At 35.2% G+C, this 24,047-nt stretch overlaps 1 protein-coding gene across 1 annotated transcript in view; it reads left to right on the forward strand.

The window, feature by feature from the left end:
- Window positions 1–24,047, forward strand: part of XPR1 (xenotropic and polytropic retrovirus receptor 1) — a 208,152-nt gene that overhangs the window by 26,192 nt on the left and 157,913 nt on the right. Inside the window, exon 2 of the mRNA XM_019976614.2 lies at window positions 4,568–4,619. Coding sequence (XP_019832173.1) covers window positions 4,568–4,619 — 52 coding nt within the window. The remainder of the gene's footprint in view (window positions 1–4,567; window positions 4,620–24,047) is intronic.

Consider the following 24,047-nt stretch of genomic DNA (forward strand, 5'->3'; position numbering starts at 1 on the left):
AGATATTTTGTTAATGAAGATGATAATATTTATGGTATGTCATGTGCGAGGCTAATAGCAAGTTGACTCAGTAGGAGTCTTTCAACCCTCAATACTCATTGAAAGGACTGATGCTGAAGCTGATGCTCCAATACTTTGGCCACCTAATGTGAAGAGCTGGCTCATTAGAAAAGACCCTATGCTGGGAAGGATTGGGGGCAGGAGGAGAAGGGGACGACAGAGGATGAGATGGTTGGATGGCATCACCGACTCAGTGGACCTGAACTTGGGCAAACTCCAGGAGATGGTGATGAACAGGGAAACCTGGCGTGCTGCAGTCCATGGTGTTGGAAAGAGTCGGACACGACTGGAGACTGAAGAACAACAAGGAATCTTTCTAGCTTCTGATCCTTGTTCTATGAAATGGTCTGTGAAACCCATGGGTTGGGAAAGGAGATCAGAGATGATCTTTGTTGTTTAGTTGCTAAGTCATGTCCAACTCTTTTGCGACCCCATGGACTGTAGCCCACCAGGCTTCTCTTTCCATGGGATTTCCCAGATAATACTGGAGTGGGTTGCCATTTCCTTCTCCAGGGCATATTCCCAACTCAGGGATTGAACCCATGTATCCTGCATTGGCAAGTAGATTCTTTACCACTAAGCCACCAGGGAAGTCCAGTGATGATCTACTGTGGGTTATTAAAAATTAACAACATAAGAAGCTTGTATTGGCAGTATTATTGAACTATACCCTATTTTGTACAATAGATATATTGTGGAAAGTTTAAGCAATAAAATTAGGAGTCCTTGTTGTTTATAGTGTACATAGGTCAATCCTAATCTCCCAATTTGTCCCGCTCTCTCCTTCTCCCGCGCCCCCCACCCTGTGTCCATATGTCTGTTCTCATATATACTACCGTGTGTAAGATGGGTAGCTAGTGAGAACCTGCTGTATGGTACAGGAAGCTCAGCTTGGTGTTCTGTGGGATGGGATGGTGGGGCGGGAGGGAGGTCCTTGAGGGAGGGGATATAAGTGTACATATAGCTGATTCACTTCATTGTACAGCAGAAACTAACACAACATTGTAAAATAATTATACTCCAGTAAAACAAAATAAAAGTAAAATATGTGCAGGAAAAAATACAGTGTATATAGATTGAGACTGCATATGTCCTCTTAGGAAACTGTAGGTTTCTTATAAGAATTAAAAACTCTGTGTATTCATGTCAGCAATCATCAGAAAATATAATAGGAGGATATTCTAAATCATCTACTTGACCATCTTATAACCTAGATGCCAGGAGATTGCAGTGTCTCTGTTTATGCTTGTTTGGTCATGTTGGCTCCAAGTAGTGTTATACTACTTTGTGAAGAGTTAATTAAGAACTGAGGCATTTCTAATGCGTAAATGATGTAGTCATGTCTAGCAGGTGGATGGCCAAATGATGCGATAGCCCACTGTATAACATAAGTTTTGTGGTAGTTCACATTCTGTTAGCTAACATTCTTTGAGCATCTTCTGGGTTCCAGGCACTTATCAAAATACTCCTCATGTATAATAATATATATGATATTATTCAATAATAATGAATCATAATTAATGTAAGGATTTGTGTTTTAAGTTTTTAATTTGTACAGTAGACCTGTGAGGTATGTGTAATTACTAGTCCTGTTTTACAGATGAGGGTACTGGAGTATAGAGAAGTTAATTTTTTACATAGCTAATAAGTGGTAGAGTTGGTTTTCATACATATTACCTGACTCCATAGCCTCTAGCCACTGACTATACTGCCTCCTGATAGATAGCTGACTGTACTGCCTCATAGTAGATCCCATCTGACATAGTCATCTGGGCATTCCAAACTCAGAATAGGCAAAATGGCATTGTATTCATGTTACCAATTCAGATTTTAATTCAGCAAACATCTTGTTTCCTGTCATGTTAATGTTGATTTAATAATACTGGTTTTGTGATTGTGTTTGGATTTAATTTGTAAGATTTTACTGTCATATGTATTGTTATAAACACTAAGAGTTTTATCCTAGTTTGTATATATTTCAATAATATTATAACAAAGATAATAACACTATAACAAAAATTGCAATAACATTATGACATAAAGAGAAGGCTGAACACTGCAGAATTGATGCTTTTGAGCCATGGTGTTGGAGAAGACTCTTGAGAGTCCCTTGGACTGCAAGGAGATCCAACCAGTCAATCCTAAAGGAAATCAATCCTGGATATTAATTACAAAGAAAGACTGATGCTGAAGCGCCAAGACTTTAGCCACCTGATGGAAAGATCCGACTCACTGGAAAAGACCTTGATGCTGAGAAAGATTGAAGGCAAGGGGAGAAGGGGACGGCAGAGGATGAGATGGTTGGATGGCATCAATGACTCAATGGACATGAATTTGAGCAAGCTCTGGGAGGCAGTGAAGGACAGGGAAAACCTGGTGTGCTGCAGTCCTTGGGGTCGCAAAGAGTCACACATGACTGAATGGCTGAACAACATAACAAAAATAACTTCATACTCAGAGATTACAGTAGAGATGCTATGTAAGGATTGCTTTGGATCTTTTTCTTTTGGCTGTACCACACAGCTTGTGGGATCTTAGTTCCCCGACCAGGAATCACATCCGTGCCCTTCTCAGTGATCAGAGAAGTCTTTTGTGATGCAAATGAATACATATTGATTTTAGTTATTATACAGATTCAGAATTTTATATAATGTATTGGATTTCCTTAAACTAAAACAGCATGAATGAGGAAACTCAATTTTGTTGTTTTGTGTATTTGGATGCACTTCTCCTAACTCAGCTGAGTCATGTAATAGACAGTCATGGGAACTAATATAGACAATACACTGTAGGATTTTCCCCAGGTGGTTTCCCAAATGGGGGCTCTTCTCTAGTCACAGTCAGGGGATGGTGTCCTATTTATAGAGTCCTCTAAAGTCTATTACTGTCAAAAACATAGAAGGTCTCTTATTCAGAAGAAAACTGAAGTAGTAAGAAGCAAAAAGAATTATCCTTGATTTTACTGAGAGTTGTCTTGATTTAAATGAAACTATGATTTAGTTTATAATCAAAATGAAGACTATCTTAATCTTTGTCTTTATAAAATTTAATCTTTTTAAACCTTAATTTGGTAAATTTTCCTTTTGCAAATTTAATTCATTTGCATTACATATCAGAGATTTTACTTACTGTGCTTTTTCAGTGTGCTAATAAGAAACCCTTTTGAATTCAAGAGCTATGTATTGAGTTCCTACTGCATACAAGCTTTTCTGCTAGTCATTGGTGGTTTATTTACTTACTGATAACATCATCTGATTTAGGTACATATGCCTATCATACTTAAGAAGTAGAAAAACTTCAGTTAGGTGTTTGAGTCTCTGATATTATCTGGTTCCATGGTAGTACATGAGTTTGAGCAAGCTCCGGGAGTTGGTGATGGACAGGGAAGCCTGGTGTGCTGCAGGCCATGGGGTCACAGAGTTGGACACGAATGAGCTACTGAACAGAACTGAGGGTAGTTTTATTCTCTGAAGTTTCTCTGGCTGGATTTTTTTGTTTCTTTCCTCTTGAAATTTTCTACTTCTGGAAATTTATTCTACTCTAAGCAATGTACACATTTACACTCTTAAAATATTCCATGGAAGAACTATAGCATAACTACCACTGTAAAGTTGTATAGGACTTTTAATATATAATTCCAGTCTGTGACCTGAAATACTTTCTGATGTTTGATAAAATCTTCTAATTTCTTTTTTAGACTGGAAATTAGTAGTTCCTGGGACATCTGAAATTATTTTTTAAAAAAGTGATTATATATATCTTTTTCTTAAAAGAAGTTCTAGATCTTTGTTATATTCACTTAGGGCTTTTGTGTATTGTCAGACTTGCTTAGGGGTTAGTCATGGAACTGATATATTGGTCACTAACTTAAAATAAGGGTAAATCCTTTTGGGAAGAATGTGATTTAACTGGAGTAGACTACCTTGGAGGTTTATTTCTTCTTTTTTGGTTTTTATATGCTTGAATGCTGTAGGCCAGTGATTCTGGGGAGGGGTGATTTTTGTCCTCTGGGGCGTTTGGTACTGTCTGGAGACATTTTTGGTTGGTTGTTGCTGGTATCTAGTGAATCTCTAGATACAAAAGGGGGAAAAAAAAAACACTCTAGATACAAAAAACAAATAAAGAATTATCTAGCCCCAAATGTCAATTTTACTGAGGTTGAGGGATGCTGGAGGCCAATTTGTGACTCACCAGTGGTGGTTTTTTTTTTTTTTTTTTTGGTCTAGAGTGTTCATGATTTTTCATTCTTTTCCAAATTCCCTTTAATTTTTAAAGTATATATATATTAGCCCTCATCTTAAAGATGGGACAGTACTGAATATGAAAGGATAGTATTTGGGTTTTAGCTTATTAAAGTTAATCAAAGTATTTTACTAAATTCTCAATTTGGGGGACCCTGTGTAGTCATTGTCTGGATATTGAAAAAAAAGTAATAATTCAGCTGAAAATGCTTTTACTGTGAAGATTATTCATGATTTGATGTATTTCTTTTCTTACTTTCTAATAGGCTTTTAAGGATATGCTGTATTCAGCTCAGGACCAGGCACCTTCTGTGGAAGGTAAGATGCATTAATCCCTACATTTAACCACATACAACTTCTTTTTAAGAAGAGATATTTTAAACCAAATAGTATAAAACTAATATAACTTACCCTACTATACAGATCTTTTTTGGCTTTTGTAATATATATTATGATTACTTTATGTTTCAGTGAAATTTTTATTGTTTAGCTCACATTTACTTTATGATGGATCTCTTATGTCCTTACATCACCTTAGCATTGTGAATCACAGATACTGGTTTAAAGTTCTTAAGTGCCATGCTGCCTCCCCCCAGCAATGTGTTCTTATGTCTGTTTTTCTTATCTGTTCATCCATCCATCCATCATTCAGTGAATCCTTAGTTCATAACTAGTCTGGGTACCAAAGCCTTTTGTTTCTATTTATGTCATGTCTTTAGACTGAGACTAGTGAAACAAGACGTATCTACTCTGTGTGTGTGTACATAGATATAAGCATGTATATGTATGCATGTGCACAGCTTGGCAGTCGTAAAGTGACTGACCTAAGCATAGTGGTTATCTTTCTAATTATCTTTATTGATCCTTCCTTTTCTGTTACCTCAGCTTCTGCTCACCAGTTCACTCTTTATGGGTTTAACCATTGATAGGTTTGAGGAGTTGTAAGTTAAAGTTGTAGTTCTTATGTCAGTAAATAGGAGCTAATTCAACAACTATTTGAGGGAGTGTTCCTTCTGAGGCCGGATATTCTTTTAAAATTTTGTATCATATTTCCATGAGAGATGAATATGAAGTTTATTAAAACTATAGATCTGTAATTAAAAATCTGATTGTCTTTAATGACATAGACATGTATATCTTTCTAACCATTCTGAATTCAAAGTGTGCTTCCTTCAGAATCTCAAAATCTTTACCAGGATACTGACACCTGGGTATTAGTTTTATAATATGTCACTAAATTTTGGATTATATTTAATACATTTAATATAATTAATGTGTTCTCTACTATTTAACTGAAGACAAATATTTAGTTCTTTATTGGGTTATTATCTCTTATGTGTCTTGAAGAGTACCACCTCAAAAGAGTTTAAGAATATGAGAAAAATGAAATTATGTGGAAGTTAAGGTGATTTCCTCACCCTGTGTAACTTGCTTTAGTAGTGGTTCTTTTAACTTTATTCTAATTGGGCTACTTCTCCTTAATTTTTTTTTTTTTTTTAAGTTTTACCATCTGGTTTGTAACAAAGATATTCTGAAGTGTGTTGAACGTTATAATGTTCTTTATTCATCCTTCCATGCTAGGTCATGTTGCTAGTAAATCTCATACACTGTCAGCTGTTTTTGGAGGAAAAACTAAATTCTGTCAAAGTATGCTAAAATTGACAAATATTTACAGTTAATAGCTTTTTATCTCATTGTCCAGAGACATGAACTTCATTGGACCCTGTTATAAAGGGAGTATTGTAGGCTGATTATGCACATGTATGTGCTGTCTTCATAGGGGAAATATTTTGAACTTATTCATTCTTTCAATTCTCAGATAAACACTAAAGTCATGTAGTTTTTATTTTCTTAACAGGAATTTTTCTTTTTAGACACACTGAAGAATTGAAAGTAGTTTAAGGAAACATTATCTTATATAGTATTGAGGTTAGAAAATGTTATTAAAGGGACTCAATTTTGTCTCTCATTTGCATTGTGATACTGTATTAATTTATTCTCTTTTATACAGTGTTTAAATTATAATCATTTCTGTTATTCCTTTATTCTTGCTACTGAGATCATATTTCTAGATTTTTATTTAGCAGTTATCTGTAAAGTAATGCATCATCAACAGATTTATCACAGAGTCCAAGATAGGGCTTTCAACTTTTAACATTTTTCTCAGGCCAAATAAAATAGGATATGGGGAGTGTAACTCAGGCACTGATAGTTTTACTGTCTCTCTAGGTAATTCTAATATATAGCCAAAGTCAAGAACCCTTGCCATAAATAATCTTAAAGAATTTTAGGTCAGTATTGTTAATGCTAAGTTTTTTTAGATAATAACTAGTCAGTAGGTTAATCGATTTCTTAAGTTCATTGGTAGTTTGATTATTCTATTAGCATCAATAGGATGTTTATTTTTTAAATGTTTATTGCATTGAGTTGAGTATAAGTAATAGCTGTACTGATTATTTACATATATTAAATAGTTATAACTTAATATTGTTATTAGAATTAAAGAATTATTTTTACTACTTAAGATGAGTCAGTGCAATAAGTGGCATATTCATATTTTCACAGTACTTTTGTTTAAGATGGAATGGGTTTCTAATTATAGTGAAAGAAAAATAACTTGAAATGGATTCTTAAAGAGTGAAGTGGTTTATCTGATAGAAGTATATTAGATAAAAGGCACAGTATATGAAAGCTTTTGTTTGATAAGAATTTGTTCACTATTTTTTACACTAGTGGATCATTTTCTTCTAATTTTTAGATAGTGCTTTTATTCTAATATCACAGATAAGGTGGCTTTTTTCCCATATAAAAGTAAATCAACCAAACAAAATTAATTTCAATGTATTAAGAAATCAAAGCATGTTTACTTTAAAGTTGCTTTTATTATTCAAATAAATAAACATTTAGATTATTTTTCTTGGTTATTTTGCTTTATTCATCCTTTGAGAGTTAATTTCATGAATCATTATACGTTGATTCGTGAAAAATAAAGTGTCTCTACTTTTATTTAAAACAAATGTGTTACAAAAAAACAACAAATAAATATTTTGTGGTTGTAACTAGGAGATTCTCATATTCTGAAGGAAAATATTTAAAATGCTAAAAGACTTATTCTCAGGTATTCCTTATCAATTCATATCTAATCTCTTTTGATATGTGTTAATATCATTGCCTGCTCTTCCGTGTAATTTGTTAGTTTTGGTAGGCATTCACATTTGGAAATATGTGACCAAGAAGATGGCTTAAAATTCTTTGTTAAAACTTACACATTACTTTGCCAACAAAGGTTTGTCTAGTCAAGGCTATGGTTTTTCCTGTGGTCATGTATGGATGTGAGAGTTGGACTGTGAAGAAGGCTGAGCGCCGAAGAATCGATGCATTTGAACTGTGGTGTTGGAGAAGACTCTTGAGAGTCCCTTGGACTGCAAGGAGATCCATCCAGTCCATTCTGAAGGAGATCAGCCCTGGGATTTCTTTGGAAGGAAAGATGCTAAAGCTGAAACTCCAATACTTTGGCCACCTCATGCGAAGAGTTGACTCATTGGAAAAGACTCTGATGCTGGGAGGGATTGGGGGCAGGAGGAGAAGGGGACGACAGAGGATGAGATGGCTGGATGGCATCACTGACTCGATGGACATGAGTCTGAGTGAACTCCAGGAGTTGGTGATGGACAGGGAGGCCTGGCGTGCTGCGATTCATGGGGTCGCAAAGAGTCGGACACGACTGAGCAACTGATCTGATCTGACACAGTGTAATGATTTTAAAATAAGGACATAATTAAGAATTTTACTGTTTATTTTATCTTTTTTCTGCAGGAAGAATTGTAGAACATATGTGACAGTAAAATGAGGATTTATTTTATGTGGAGGGGCAGACACGCACTTAGAACCTTTAAATTCAACCTTTAATGAAGTAATGTTTTGAGGAACTTTCAGAAATAGATGCTAAAACCCTTTAAACTATATTGTGCTTTTTATAATTCCTGCTGTCAGTGAGGTATTTGGGACAGATTAAATTAAGCTGCAAACGGAAAGTCCCAACGTCAGTGAATCAGTAGTATCTTAATAATCAGGATTGTTTTGAGGCAAGACAGTTTATTATGGATATGACAACAGAACTTCTAATTGTGGTACCCATTTAACATAATCAAATTTTGTCAAATTTTTTGGTTTGGCCACAAATTTTTGGTCACCCTGTTCTTGGGTAAATAGTCACACCTGTATCGGGAAAATTTCCTCCTTCAGGATAATTTTGATACTTATGACTTACACACTTCATATAATTTGTATACTAAATTTGTTTTGGTTTATACTGAGTTATTATCACGTAAAGCTTCAAACTTTATTTTGCCATCATCTTTTTAAAATATAGTATCTTTGTTAAGAAGCATTAATGTTTTCTATTCTTGTGATGGAAAAATATGAGAATCTGACAGTCAGGCTATGTCACAGAATTAAAAATCGACATTTCTAATTGAAAGGAACTTTTAAAAGATCATTTTGCTTCATCATCATTTTAGATTTATGCGATCTGAGACCATGTTAAGTTTGCATGACTCAGGAAGAACAATCAGGATTACTGATGCTATAGGTGACAACCAAAGGAGAATTCAAGAGATTAAACTAGTATTGAAACATAAAAATAGTTTTTTATATTTACTTTATATTTTTATCCAAATGGTGTCTTTGAATTCAAACATTTTTAATCAGGCATTTCCTTGAGTCTTTGTATTTTTAAAAGAAGCATTATCTAGTTTGAATAGTACTGAACTATTAGACTTATTGGGCAGAAACTAATTGTCTTTCCAGAAATCTGTACAAAGTTTTTTATTACTCCAAATAATTCCTAGAAGTATTGGGAAAGGTGTATAAAATTAGATAAAATCATTAGATAGCAGTAGTTATAAAGGTTAGAATAAGGGGGAAATAAAGATAGAATTGTAAGAGAAAACTCCAGTAAATTTTTATTTATTTATTTATTTATGGCTGAGCTGGTCTTCGTTGCTGCACTCAGGCTTTCTCGATTGGCAAGTGGAGGCTACTCTCTAGTTTTGGAAAATGTGCTTCTCATTATGTTGGCTTCTCTTGTTGTAGAGCACAGACTCTAGAGCCAAGGGCTTCAGTGGTTGGGGCTTATCGTCTCTAGAGTCCTGGCTCAGTAGTTGTGGTTCACAGGCTTAATTGCCCTGCGGCATGTGGAAGCTTCCTGGACCAGGGATTGAACCCATGCCCCCTGCATTGGCAGGTAGTTTCTTAACCACCCGTATCTCCCTGAACCACAAGGGAAGTCCTCCAGTAAATTTAATATATACAATAGATACCATAAAGATCCTGGAAGGAAAAGAACATCAAATAAAATTAAGGAAATCTGAGTAAACTATGGACTTTAGTTAATAATGTATCATTATTGGCTCATTAATTCTGACAAATGTACCATACTCATCATGTAAGATGTTAATAACAGGAAAACTGGAGAGTGGGGGGCAGTAAATGTACAAGTTTTGTAACTTTTGTACAACTTTTCTGTAAATATAAACCTATTCTAAAATGAAGAGTTTATTTAAAAAAATAAAAAGATGCTATAAGATTTATACAGTTTTCCAGAAGCTAATTGTAAGTTCAACCCTGACTTTGCTGGAGTTCAGAAGGTAGAGGTGAGCATGATTAATTTCAGAATTAATTCATAAGGTAAATTTATACCAGTTCCTCAGAAAAAGATCGGTTTTTACTAAACATGAGATTAAAGAGAAGTCCTTCCTTCGGATCTTCAGGAAGAGTATTTTCTTTGGTGTGCTAGATTGTATCCCCAACAGCTATTTTACAGAAAGCATGGCAGTAAGTTTCATGAGACAGCCTCTTAGAATCCAAGGGTATGATGTAAACATTTATTACTCTGACCTACAAGGCCCTAAATAATCTGATCCTGTGTCTGTAACCACACCATTTTCCCCCTTCTTTACTAGGTTCCAGTCCTATTGCCTTTTCTATACCTAAATCAGCCCAAGCTTGTTCTTACAATAGGGCCTTAGCTCTTGCTCTGTGTTGAGAATGACTAGATCATTTCATAGCTGTGTCCTTCAAGAGACCTTCTGAATAGTCAGTCTTATTAGCCCCTCAGTCACTTTTTTACATCACCCTATTTTATTTATTTTTGCATTCAGTTCTTTGATATCTTGTGTTTTTTTCATTGATTTATTAGTTTTCTTGAGATAGTATATTAAAAGACACTTTCTCCTTGGAAGAAAAGCTATGACCAGCCTAGACAGCATATTAAAAAGCAGAGACATTATTTTGCCAACAAAGGTTTGTCTAGTCAAAGCTATGGTTTTTCCAGTAGTCATGTACGGATGTGAGAGTTGGACTATAAAAAAAGCTGAGCACATAAGAATTGATGCTTTTGAACTGTGGTGTTGAAGAAGACTCTTGAGACTCTCTTGGACTGAAAGGAGATCCAACCAGTCAATCCTAAAGCACATCAGTCCTGAATATTCATTGGAAGGACTGATGCTGAAGCTGAAACTCCAATACTTTGGCCACCTGATGGGAAGAACTGACTCATTGGAAAAGACCCTGTGCTGGGTAAAGATTGAAGGCAGGAGGAGAAGGGGATGACAGAGGATGAGATGGTTGGATGGCATCACCGACTTAATGGACATAAGTTTGAGTAAGCTTTGGGAGTTGGTGATGGATAGGGAAGCCTGGTGTGCTGCGGTCCGTGGGGTTGCAGAGAGTTGGACACGACTGAGTGACTGAACTGAACTGAGGCAATAGAAGTCCCTTGAAACCAGAGATTTTTACCTTTTTTTTTTTTTATGTTTTATATTTAGTATCTAAAATAGGCACATACCTTACATATTTACTGAGCACATTAATGAGTAGGAATAAATATGAATCCTTTCCCTCAATATTCCTTAAAGCCAAAGTACCATTTATTTAAAAATTCACCTAGCTTGCTTCTTTGTTTTTAGTTTTGTTTTTTAATTTTTAACTTCTTTTGATCTTTAGATGCAGAATTTTGCCTGCTGGTTAGAAGGCTAAGCATAGTTTGTTATTTTTTTATAATGCTGATTGTCATTTCATAAACTGTAGGCTGAGGTGACACACATAGCCTTTCTTTAAAACTAGAATAGAAGCAGATGATGTTACATCTTAGTTTATAAAGATTTTTTGGCGTTGTGTTGTCTTGATACCAAGCACAGTTTGCTTTGATTGCTGAGGTTTGTATAAGCCATTGGGTGGTTGTATATTTTTTGTAAGACACTAAACCACTTTTTGTTTTTATATGCTTCTTTTCAAAGATATATGAAATAGGCATAAATTTGAAAAACCATGTATGAATTGTTGAATATTTTCCATGTATGTCTACTTTAATGGAATATGTGTTTTAGAGAATTTGAATTGAAATGGAAAGACCTCAAAGTGCTTTTTTTCCTTTTGCATTTTGTCTCTTCTGTTACAAAGTATTCCTTTTGATGGAGAATATATGGCTGATGTTAGCCTAGTATAACTCTGATTCAGTTAGCTTAATACAGCTCTCTGACTTTCTAAAATGGGATGAACAAGATATAGTTAAGGATGTAAGTCACTGACCACTGCTGTACTAGCCTCTGCTTTTCTAGCATTTCTTTTTAGTTGCCCACCCCCTTTCCCAATCTTACTACAAACAGATTTTGTTGGATCATTTTTTGCTTAGGTCTCCTCTGCTTATTCAACTTGATTAGCAGATGTGTTACAGTCTCCCTAAGCTCCTTAGAATTCAGCTCTTAGTGGCATTGAAGATGAAAGTATGCTTGTAAATAATTCATTCTGATTATACGCTTAAATGGACAGAGTCCACTTCAGGCGTCTTCTTCCACCTCACCTCTTTCCCCAAGTCTTTGTTGTTTTAACAGATGTGAGGTTGCTTTTTAAATTCAAGAGGACGGAAGACTGAATTGCATTTCTAAAATTCATGAAGTAGTTTTGCATGTATAGGATTGCTGTCAGATCTATGCATTCACAGTACATTACTTACGTTGTTTATAATCTTGTGTCTCCCTTCCCCCAGTTTTTCATTTTGTTTTCCTATATCACTGTCTGTTTAAAATTTTTTTTTTCTGACCTAGAAATAAAGCCATCTGATATTTATGATAGGGAGAACTATATCTAATTTGTTACATTTTTGGCTTGGTAGTAGCATGAGAGTATCTTTTATAAGTTCCACTTTCCTGCTAGTGTTGTTTTGTTCAGTCATTTATTGTCGATGTTTAGAAGTCCTTCTGCTAGTAGTGGGTTCATATTGTATGAGAAGACTATATACCAGGGACAAGTAGAGAGTTTAATCCCCAAAATTCTAGATTTGTTTGTGACCACTACAACCTTCTTTTGAAATAAATACAGATTGCTAAAAGCAGAAGTTGAGACGTGAGGCAAGCCAAAAAGATAATTGTCATCTCTTTAAGAATAATGTATTTTCTGTTCCCCATGAACTTCTTGTAGAAAGGATCAAAAGACCTGACTGATATTCAGAGACATGTAATGGAGTTTTTTCTTCTGAAGGATGTGCCTAGTTCATGTTTACATTGGAAAAGGATTGCATATTCCCTTGTATTATGGAAATGACAAGTTCTAGATAAAAAATATTATTACCCTCAAAAATATACTTGTGTATTCTTTAAAGATGCCGCTGATCTTGAACTAGTTCGCTAATAGGAAAGATATGCTTCTGAATGATAAATAACATTGCTATTTGAGTTGACAAAAATACTTCTCTTTCACAGAGAATTAAGCATAATTTAAAGCTCACTGTTAGGACACAAGATGATGCTATAAATAGGTAGTAAAATTATGCGATGAAAATACGTATCAACTTTGAATAGCATACAAGTAGGAAGCTAGAAGAAATGAAAAATGCTTTACTATTTTTTTTATTAGATAGACTATTTCTTTAATTAAAAAAAACATCTAACATTGCCTTAAAACCAGTGATGTGCTTGGGGCTCCACTCTCCCTCTCCGCCCACAGCATTGTATTCCAAAGTCAGAAACTTCTAAGTTAACTAGTTCAAAGTCATTCTATTTTTGAGAATAGAGTCAGAATTAAATGCAAGTCTCTCTAATTGCAAAGTCCATGTCCTTAACTTCTCTGGAATATTACCTCTGTAGGCATCATATGTGTAATTGGAAACAACAACATAGTTCAGTTCAGTTAAGTTGCTCAGTCGTGTCTGACTGTTTGCGACCCCATGAATCACAGCACGCCAGGCCTCCCTGTCCATCACCAACTTCCGGATTTTACACAAACTCATGTCCATTGTGTCGGTGATGACATCCAACCATCTCATCCTCTGTTGTCCCCTCTCCTCCTGCCTTCAGTCTTTGCCAACATCAGGGTCTTTTCACATGAGTCAGCCCTTCACATCAGGTGGCCAAAGTATTGGAGTTTCAGCTTCAACATCAGTCTTTCCATTGAAGACCCAGGGCTGATCTCCTTCAGAATGGACTGGTTGGATCTCCTTGCAGTCCAAGGCACTCTCAAGAGTCTTCACCAACACCACAGTTCAAAGGTGTCAATTCTTTGGCACTCAGCTTTCTTTATAGTCCAACTCTCACATCCATACATGACTACTGGAAAAACCATAGCCTTGACTAAATGGACCTTTGAAAAATGCTTTTAATCTTTTCTTTGTGATACTACAGAATATTTAAAATATTTTCAGTATTTAAAGTTTTCCTTTGCATATAAAGGTCAATAGCACACAAGGGTACTGTGTCATTTGTCACACAGTGCTATTTCTTTATTTATTGGTAAGTTTGAGGGAAGGTCATAAAGTAGAGAAGGAATAATTACAAAACAGTAAGTCACAAAACAAAAATTCTGGAAATTATTGGTATCTACTCTGCATTGTGTACAAAAGAATACTGTAACACATGAATGAATATGATTTCAGATAGAATTTTCTAAACTAGTATTAGAAAACTGGAACAATTGTTAAAGCTTTAAGTTGGCAGAACTTTCAGTTAAGGAAAGTTTTTCTTTATGCTCTTTTTTCATTAGGTAGGACCACCTTACGTCTTTAGTGAAAGAATGCCAATGAGAAAGGTAGAAAGAATAGAAAGTTTTGATTAGAGAGTAGTTTTCCAGCACTGGGTTATATCATTGAATAAAAGAAACTAAAATGCCTGACCTCAAGGTAGAAAAGATGCTCTGAAAATCGTTTAGATTCGCAATAATGTTTAATTATTGCAGTAATAAGAAGAAGGAATAAGGCATTCAGTGGTTGAAAGAGTAGATAATCATCTGTTAGTTTTCTGTGTCTGCTCTAACAGTTTATCACAAACTTGGTGGCTTAAAGTAAGAGACACTTGTTCTCTCTCAGTACTGGAGGCCACAGTGGGAAATCAAGATGTTGGCAGGGCTTCACTCCTGGAATTTGGGGGGGGGATGATCTATGTCTTCCAACCTCTGGTAGTTGCTGACTTCTTTGGCTCGTGGCCACTTCACCCCAATCTGTGCCTCTTCACTTTGCCGCCTTCTCCATCTATTCTCTGTGTATCTAAGAACATTTTTCATTGGATTTAAGGCTTCCTGGGTAATTCAGGATGATTTCATCTCATGATTTAATTTCATCACAGATTCAAGTGATTTGACATAGATATCTTTTGCCCGTTAGTGAGAACAGTTGTGGTCAGTTTTGGCCCACCATATCCCTAAATCTGAATTGAAAAAAATGCATTGTAGTTCATGTTGTATCTTCAAACTTGGTGCTAGAGCTAGAGGTACAACTGAGGCATTTGTTTTCACAGTCTAATCTACCCACATTGAAGGGACAGTCAAATGATGTTAAAAAAAAAATTAAGTAGATACACAGAAAGTAAAAAGCTGTCCAGTATATAGGCTTGACTGTATAAAATATAATATAGGACAGTTTACCTGCTTCTAACCAAACTATCCCTCTTTAGGATTTCTTTTATATTTCTAGTAGCCTTCCTGAGGGAAACAAAAAGGCAGACCTTGTCCTAGCATGCAGGGTTCATGTCCTCTCTTCCCTCCAACATTTTTATTATGAAAAATTTGAAGATACACAGAAGTAGAATGTGTACAGAATCCCATGTATCCATCACCCAGCTTCACTTCTTATCAATTGCCTAATCTTGTTTTGTCCTCCTTGATTATTTTGAAGCAGATTCCAGAAATTATATCATTTTTCCATAAATATTTCTTTTGTTTTAAGCATACATTTAGAAAAGTATAGTTGATTTACAATGTTGTGTTAGTTTCAGGTGTACAGCAAAGTGATTCAGCTATAGTAAGTCCTGTGTTCTACAGTGGGTCCCTCTTAGTTACCTATTTTTTGTATAGTAATGTGTAAATGTTAATCCCAAACTCCTAATTTTAGCCCCCCTTTCACTGTTGGTAATCATTTGTTTGGTTTGTAAGTCTGTAGATCTGTTTCTATTTTGTATATAAGTTCAGTTGAATCATTTTTTAGATTCCACATATAAGTAATATCATGTTTGTCTTCCTCTAACTAATTTCACTTAGTATGTGACGTCTTGGTCCATCCATGTTGCTTCAGATGGCGTTGTTTTCATTCTTTTTTATGGCTCAGAAATACTCCATTGTGTGGAATCACATATCACATCTTTATCTGTTCATCTGTTGATGGACATTTAGGTTGCTTCCACATCTTGGCTATTATAAATAATGCTGCTATGAACATTGGGGTACATATGTCTTTTTGAATTATGATTTTCTCTAGTGTAAATATTTATAAAGGATAGTTCCTGTCCTATTTACCAAAATACAGTTATCACACATAAAAATATTATTAGTAGTTTCTTAATATTATTAAGAATATAAGATATTTGATACTATTAAGAACTTACTATTAATATATTTTAAAAGATATTTTAATCTGACCAGAGACACAAATAAGATCTATCATATGATTTATTGTGTTTGATTATCAAGTCTGTTAATTCTCCATCCATCAACAGTGGCACCATCCAAAACAGTAGCCACTAGCCACAAGTAGCTAGTAAAGTTTAAATTAATTACAATTAAAATGAAATACTCTGATCTTCAGTCACACTACTTACATATCAAGTGCTCAGGAGCCACGTGAGGTTAGGGAATACCATATTGGACACCACAGAACATTTCACTCATTGGAGAATGCTTTATTGGTTCAAACTGGTATGTAGGTTTCTGACTCTCTTATTTTTCTTGCATTTTTCTTTTTAAAATGTTAATTATTATTATTATTTGGTGGAGCAAACTGATTTGTTTGTTTTTTTGGTCTCCCAGAGTCTGGATTTTACTGATTGTATTCCTGTGGTGTGCCTTAACATGTTGTTTGTTCTCTGTATTTCTTGTAAATTTGTAGTTAAGTCTAGAGAGTTGTAAGTATTATGTATATATACTTTCTCCTAAGAACACTATATACATGCTTGTGTGTACCTATTTTAGGAGGGATATATAATATCAGATTGTTTCTCTTTGTTATGTTACTAACTACTGATCATTGCCTAGCCTTAGATCCATGAATTTGTTAAGGTGTACAAAATGGTGATATTTTAATGCTCTTGTGTTTATTAGCCAGCATTCTCTAAAGAGAAACTTCCCTTTTCTAACTCTTTGGTTGCCCTTAGCTACAGACTGTATAGGAAAAGTAGGATGATTGCCTAATTCTTCTATAGTTTTCAAAGCAGTATTGGTGCTTTAACATTTTACAAAGATGATTAATGAAATGTTTCTTCTAAGTGTTTTAGTGAATTAATATGAGGGCAGGAGGAGAAGGGGATGACAGAGGATGAGATGGTTGGATGGCATCACCGACTCAATGGACATGGGTTTGGGTGAACTGTGGGAGTTGGTGATGGACAGGGAGGCCTGGTGTGCTGAGATTCATGGGGTTGCAAAGAGTTGGACACGACTGAGCGACTGAACTGACTGATGTTTGAATCTGTTTACTTAGTTATGTTTTGTTCCAGTGTAGTTTCTATCTCTCTTGATCAGATTTTTAGCTTTGACCCAGTAGGAGCCTTTTCAAATGATTTTCTTATTCCTTTTGATATGACCCTTATAATCTTTGATTGCTTCCTTTCTATCTGGTATGACAAAACTTTCCAGACTCATCTGACATATTTCCAGTCTGGGACCTGGAATCATTTTGCCAAGGAGTCTTGATTCTTTCTGTGATAACCAGGGAGTCTTAAGTCCTTTAAAAGCCAAATAACAGCATTTCTTTCAGAGTATCATTGCTACTGAGTTATTCATTGTTTTAAACTTTCTTTTTCAGTGGGAAGAAATGCATACATACATACCCATAGATGCATAAATACGTAAATGTGTATATAATTATATTATAAGAGAAAGTACTTCATTCATTAAAGCTTAGATTCTTAGTATACTTTAGACTTGAAAGTGTCTGCTCCAGCTTTGAAAAGGTGAACTGTGATGACTTTTAGGATTGAATAATAAATACCCTTGCCTGCTAACCATAAGTACAGCTCTTTGGGATTATAGTGTTGAGGGGTAGGGAATCTGCCTATACTGATTAAATTTTCATTTTCTTTATTGAAGGTTGAGAGGAGAACATAGTTTAGCCCTACAAGATTGAGTGCCAGAAATCGATCAGCTATGCTCTTGTTACAAAAGATGCAATCAGTTGAGATTGGAAAAGGAAATTGAATTTTTATTGGTGTGTTATCACATGCAGTTAATTTTGCATATACTCCTGAGGCACATGAATCTTATTTGAGGTTGAAATATCTATACTTTGAGTCAGGGCATTGCAAATTTAGTGTGATTAAATGTATTTAAGAGTTTCTGTTGTTTCACAATTGCTGTGCAGTTCTAAAATATGTTCTTATTAGGCTATTCAAAATGGAATCTTTTGGTCATTGAAATGAGAAAATGAAATAGCAAATTTGGGCATTCCTCTTATAAAGGATGGAGCCGAAAAAGGTAACTTATATTGTAAGATTTATTGTTTTTATACTCTTTTTTTTTTCTATATGAGACCTCTGTTATCTTAGCGTATAACAAGTTTGTTATTTTTCTGGAAGATTATGACTTGTCTTTCTACTTAAGGAAAAATATGGTATGATGGTTCACTCATGACATGGTAAATGAGTTGGGGTGTTTACAGCAGAGAGGAATTTTTAACAATACAATAATAGTGCAGTATATTAGGTACATACCTTCAGGAACAGTTTATCTACAATGTCCACAAAAGAATTTTCATAAATGAAGTAGTAAGAGAATGATTAATGAAGGAGTTGAGATTTGAATTAGGCCTTGAAACATAGTTATAACTGTAGGAGAAGGCTTTCTAGGCACAAAGAAGCAGCAGGACAAAACCAAAGAGTGTGTAAGTACATGAGACACTGAGGGGCGATTCAGTGAAATACTTTAAATGAAGCGGAGGGGTATTACAGGAGAATAGTGAACTGGGAGAAGGCAATGGCACCCCACTCCAGTACTCTTGCCTGGAGAATCCCATGGATGGAGGAGCCTGGTAGGCTGCAGTCCATGGGATCGTGAAGAGTCGGACATGACTGAGTGACTTCATTTTCACTTTTCACTTTCATGCATTGGAGAAGGAAATGGCATCCCACTCCAGTGTTCTTGCCTGGAGACTCCCAGGGACGGGGGAGCCTGGTGGGCTGCTGTCTCTGGGGTCGCACAGAGTTGGACACGACTGAAGCAACTTAGCAGCAGCAGCAGTGAACTCTAAGGATGAGGCCAAATTTCCAAGAGTCTTAAATTGTTTTTAAAAGGTGGATTTTATTTGGGAGACCAGTATATGTTAACATTTGGGGCTGTTAGTCTAACGCAGATGAAAATTTAGAGATCATTGTGAGTTCTTTGTACTAGTTCAGCAGTATCCACATATAGATAGATAGAAGTCCAGAGGAATGTGGACTTTTAGGTACGGTACCATCTAGTCTTCAGCTCTGCTGTTTTTATGATTCCTATAGTTGTGTCCTCATCCATGTTGAGAGTCTTCCAACTGTCTGCCATCAATAATTAGGGTCAAATGCTGCCTTCAAGATACAGGAAAAACCAGATTCACAATTTTGAAAACTTATTATTGAAATATGGTGATTTACATTATTGTTCGTTTCAGGTGTGCAGCATAGTGTTTCAGTATTTTTGCAGATTATGTTGTGTTATAGAGTATTACACGATATTGGGTATACTTCTCCATGCTATATAGTATACCCTTGTTGCTTGTATACTTTATTTATAATAGCTTGTATCTTTAATTTCATACCTAATTTTTCCTTCCTCACCTTTCCTTTCCCATTTTGTAACTAGAAGTTTGTTTTGTATAGAAGATTTGTAATTTTTAATTAGCTACATGACCCAGAATATTCACAGAAATATTCTTTCCTTTTTTCTTTTTTTTGGAGATAAATTGATATAAGATAAAATTAACCATTGTAAGTGTACTAGCAGTCAGTGGCGTTTAATACAGTCACAGTGTTGTTCAACCATCACTTTTATCAAGACACAGAGCACTTAAAGTGAAAACAAAGTTTACGATAAAGTAATTTTTGGTGATGTTTTTGCTTGCTAGTTTTTTAGTCAGTGTTACTTGTAGAATATACTTTTAAAATTCTTCCTTGCATTCATATTTATAAGGATATTTATATATTTTATAAAAGCAGAAATTTCATTCATGAGTGCTCAGACCTAAGCACCTCCCAAAGTGGTGCTTTATTACATTGGGCATTAGGGTTCATATGAATTTGAGGGGGACCACAAATATTCAGTCTGTAGTACCCCACTTTGTCATTGCATACCTTTTTTATATATTGCTGAATTAAAGTCATTAAAATTTCATTAGAATTTTTACATCTGTATTCATATAGGATATATGTCTATAAAGTCATTTGGGCCTGCAGCTTTCTCTGTTGGGAAGGTTTAAATAAGGTATTCAGATTATCCATTTTTTCTCGAGTAAGCTTTGGTAGTTGATGCCTTTTAAGGAATTATTAATAATATATTTAAATTGCTGAACTTATTGATATAAAGTTGCTTATTACATTCCCTTATTATTTTACTAGCTGTAGAATCTGTAGCTCTGTTACCTTGTTCATTCCTGATATTGGCAATTTGTGTCTTCTTTTTTGTTTACTTACAGTCTGGCTGGAGGTTTATCAGTTTTGTTAATCTTCTCAAAGAATCAGCCTTCACTTTCATTGATTTTTCTCTCTTTTTTCTTCTGTTTTCTATTTCATTGCTTTCCTCATTATCATTATTCTTTCTTTCTTTCTTTTGTTTGTTTGTTTTATTTTTTTTTTGGCTTGCTTTGAGTTTAATTTGCTTTTCTTTTTCTAGACTTTTAAGGTAGAAGCTTTATTTCCAGTGTTACCCTTTTCTGTTGATCAGCTCTTGTAATCAGCATTTTAATCATTTTCTTGGTTGAGATTGCTAATAATAGTATTTCAACCACTTCATGAGATGGAAGGAATAGCTAATGTTCTGAATTATCAATTTGAATCCAAAAGGCTAAGATGATGGCCTAAGCAAATCAAGATGCAGGCTAATTAAGAAAAATCTCAAATCCTACATTCAGTACCAGAAAATCAATTTGCAAAGTATGGGATAAGGGAGATCAACTTTAGTTCATTATTGGTTAAGAGTAGTCAGTAGGATCCACAGTGCTGGATAACAAGGTACGGTTATCTGAATGTAATGTGGCTACACAAAATCTAATTTGATCAAAGTCTTTATTAATGTAAATATAGTGTTTAGAAAAAGGAAGATAATTAACCCACTCTTCTTTACTGAATAAATCGTTTCTGGAATCTCGTGTTTAATTCTGAACACTACACTAAAGGATTCAGACATGTTAGAATTCTTGGCCAGAGAAAGCAGATTTGTAGGTAGACAGACCATGCCATAATGAGACTTGGAATCATAAGATGTTAGAATCCTTATAAATCTCAGAGATTGCTTTATTTTTCAGTTTAAGAAATCAAAGCTAGGAGCTGTCAGTTAACTCACTGTTACACAAATAATCAGTGACAAGTGTTGAAGATTGGATTTTCAGTTTTCAGACATCATTGTAGCATTCTTTCCACTGACTCATCTTGTTATCAAAATATGGTCATAAGAGGTGTGTGAGAGTTCTTGAGATGAGAAAAAGACCAGTGATCAACAGTAAAGTGCTGTAATAAAATTGTTTTAATCTTAACAAAAAAGATTAAGTCATCTGTGTGGTTCCCAGCTCCTGTAGGTAGTCAGTGGAAGACTGGACTGGTCAGTCCCCTGTGTGAAATACTGTAGATGGACTCATGTATCAGATAAACTGTGGGCCATATCATCTGTAGAATTCTTTCTGAATCCATGCCTTCTTCTGGTAGCTGCCATGGTTACTTTATGCGTTCTCATACTGCTGCCGTTTCCCCCAGTACTAATGTAGTACTGCCACTAGCTTGGAATTCCCAGGGGTGACTTGCGAAAGACAGGTTTACCTCTTCCTGTCTATCTTAGGGCCGTTTTTCTTTTCCTTTTCTCTGGATGTCAAGCATAATCTTTGGGAAGTTTTATTTACTTCTGCTTTATAAGAAGAAACAGGTTTTTCTCTCTGCTTTCTTTAGAAGACTACTTCTCTTTTTTCTAGAGTGTTTGTGCTTCTAATGCTAATTAACCCTGTTTCTCAAGTTGGAGTCTCAATTTCATTGCTCTTTATGTGTATTTGAATGCTAAAAGCAGTACTTTGTAATGTTGAAACTTAGTGGCATAGTATGATAAAGGCTGTAAATGTAAGTAGTAAAAAGATTTTAGAGATAATTCGGTCCATGTTTTGTGAAGAGTGTTCTCTGATCTGTTGGATTATTTTGTGATTTATGAGCAGAAGGTGTTTTGTGGCCAAATAAGATTGTAAAACAGTTAATGACAAAAAGAATTTTTCTTATTGTTTATTAATATTATTGTTACTATTTTTAATTCTAGGGCATTTTAGGACTTTTCTTACTTACTATTTAGTTTACTAAATAGCGACTTCCCTGGTGGCTCAACTGTTAAAGAATCCGCCTGCAATGCAGGAGACCTGGGTTCGATTCCTGAGTTGGGAAGATGCCCTGGAGAAGGGAACAGCTACCCACTCCAGTATTCTGGCCTGGAGAATTCCATGGACTGTATAGGCCATGGCGTCCCTAAGAGTAGGACACAACTGAGCGACTTTCACTTCACTATTTAGTTTACATTGTGACCATCAAAGAGGAAGAGATACACTATTTCATGTTTCCAAAATTTATCTGACCATGAAACCCATTTTTCTTTTTAAGGACTAAAAATTCTGTGAGGCACTTTAGGAAAAATTGACCTTGTCTGTTCCTCTTAATTTAGAGGTTACTAGGACCTAGAGAGGTGAACCAAAGTTCAAATTTCCAGGGTCACTAGTTAGTGATTAGGAAATCACAGTTCTTCTGATCAGCTTCAGGCCTCTTGCAACTAAAATATAATGTACCTTCTTTTTATATTTGATGTCTTTCTCATCGTTATTCTGTCCTTCTACCTCTTACTCATTCTTTTTCCTTCATCCTTACTTTTTTACTCCCTCATCAGTCCTCTTCTCATGCTCGTACATGGTTAAGGAATTTGAAATTGTTGTTTTATATGACTTCTCAAATCATTTTTTTCTTTTATACTTAGGCCTTCATTTTATTGGTTGAAACCTGAATATATTGTTTTTCAAAAACAGTCTCCATTGTGCAATTTCTGAAAAGTATCCACCGAGTTGTAGAAATCTTCAAATGTATATGAATAATTTTAATTATTCAGTTTTTAACTTCAGTGTACGGTGTGACTCTAAGCTTATTTTCATTCTGGCATTTAATGCAGGGGCTAAATATAGAAGTTTGGGTTGGTTACTAAGGTAAGTAGATATATGAAGTCATTTGGAAACATGAGTTTCTTTGAGGAGTTTCAGTCTGAATGAAGGGGGATCGATCTTATTGACATTTAAAGTTAGTTAACTTGGGAATCTGTCCTTTCTCCTTGCCATTTACAATGAGAAAAAGAAAATGTACTTTATTTTGCTAAAATAATACTGAAAGTGAAAGTCTCTCAGTCGTGTGTGACTCTCTGCGACCCCATGGCCTATATTGTCCATTAAATTCTCTAGGCCAGAATACTGCAGTGGGTAGCCTTTCCTCCTCCAGGGGATCTTCCCAACCCAGGAATTGAACCCAGGTCTCCCGCCTTACAGGCGAATTCTTTACCAGCTGAGCCACAAGGGAAGCCTAAGGATACTGGAGTGGGTAGCCTGTCCCTTCTCCAGCAGATCTTCCCGACCCAGGAATTGAACCGGGGTCTCCTGCCCTGCAGGTGGATTACCAACTGAACTATCAGGGAAGCCCCCAGTGATACAGATATATGTAAAAATCTTTTCAGTATGAATAATTGAAAGTAATTAAATCTTTTCAATATGAATAATTGAAAATAATTATAAAACCCAGACCATTTTTATGGTCTGGGTTTTATAATTACACTTATTTAGTTTGGAATACAAGTATCTATACCTCCTCAAGACAATTCCAACTTTATAACTGTGGAACACTGAGTAGGCTCAAGTGTTTATTGTGGTTACTTTTTAATTAACTGAAGTCTTTAACAAGTAATTAAAATTTGGAGTGCACTGGGTGTTGCTTGCTAAAAGTTGTTTCTTGGTACCTTTGGCCTGTAGATACTGTCTGACTTGTAAGTTACTGTAAACATTAGTTAGGTAATTTAGTGAATGGAGAC

Source organism: Bos indicus, chromosome 16 (assembly GCF_029378745.1).
Source record: "Bos indicus isolate NIAB-ARS_2022 breed Sahiwal x Tharparkar chromosome 16, NIAB-ARS_B.indTharparkar_mat_pri_1.0, whole genome shotgun sequence".
In the NCBI taxonomy this organism is placed as follows: domain Eukaryota; kingdom Metazoa; phylum Chordata; class Mammalia; order Artiodactyla; family Bovidae; genus Bos; species Bos indicus.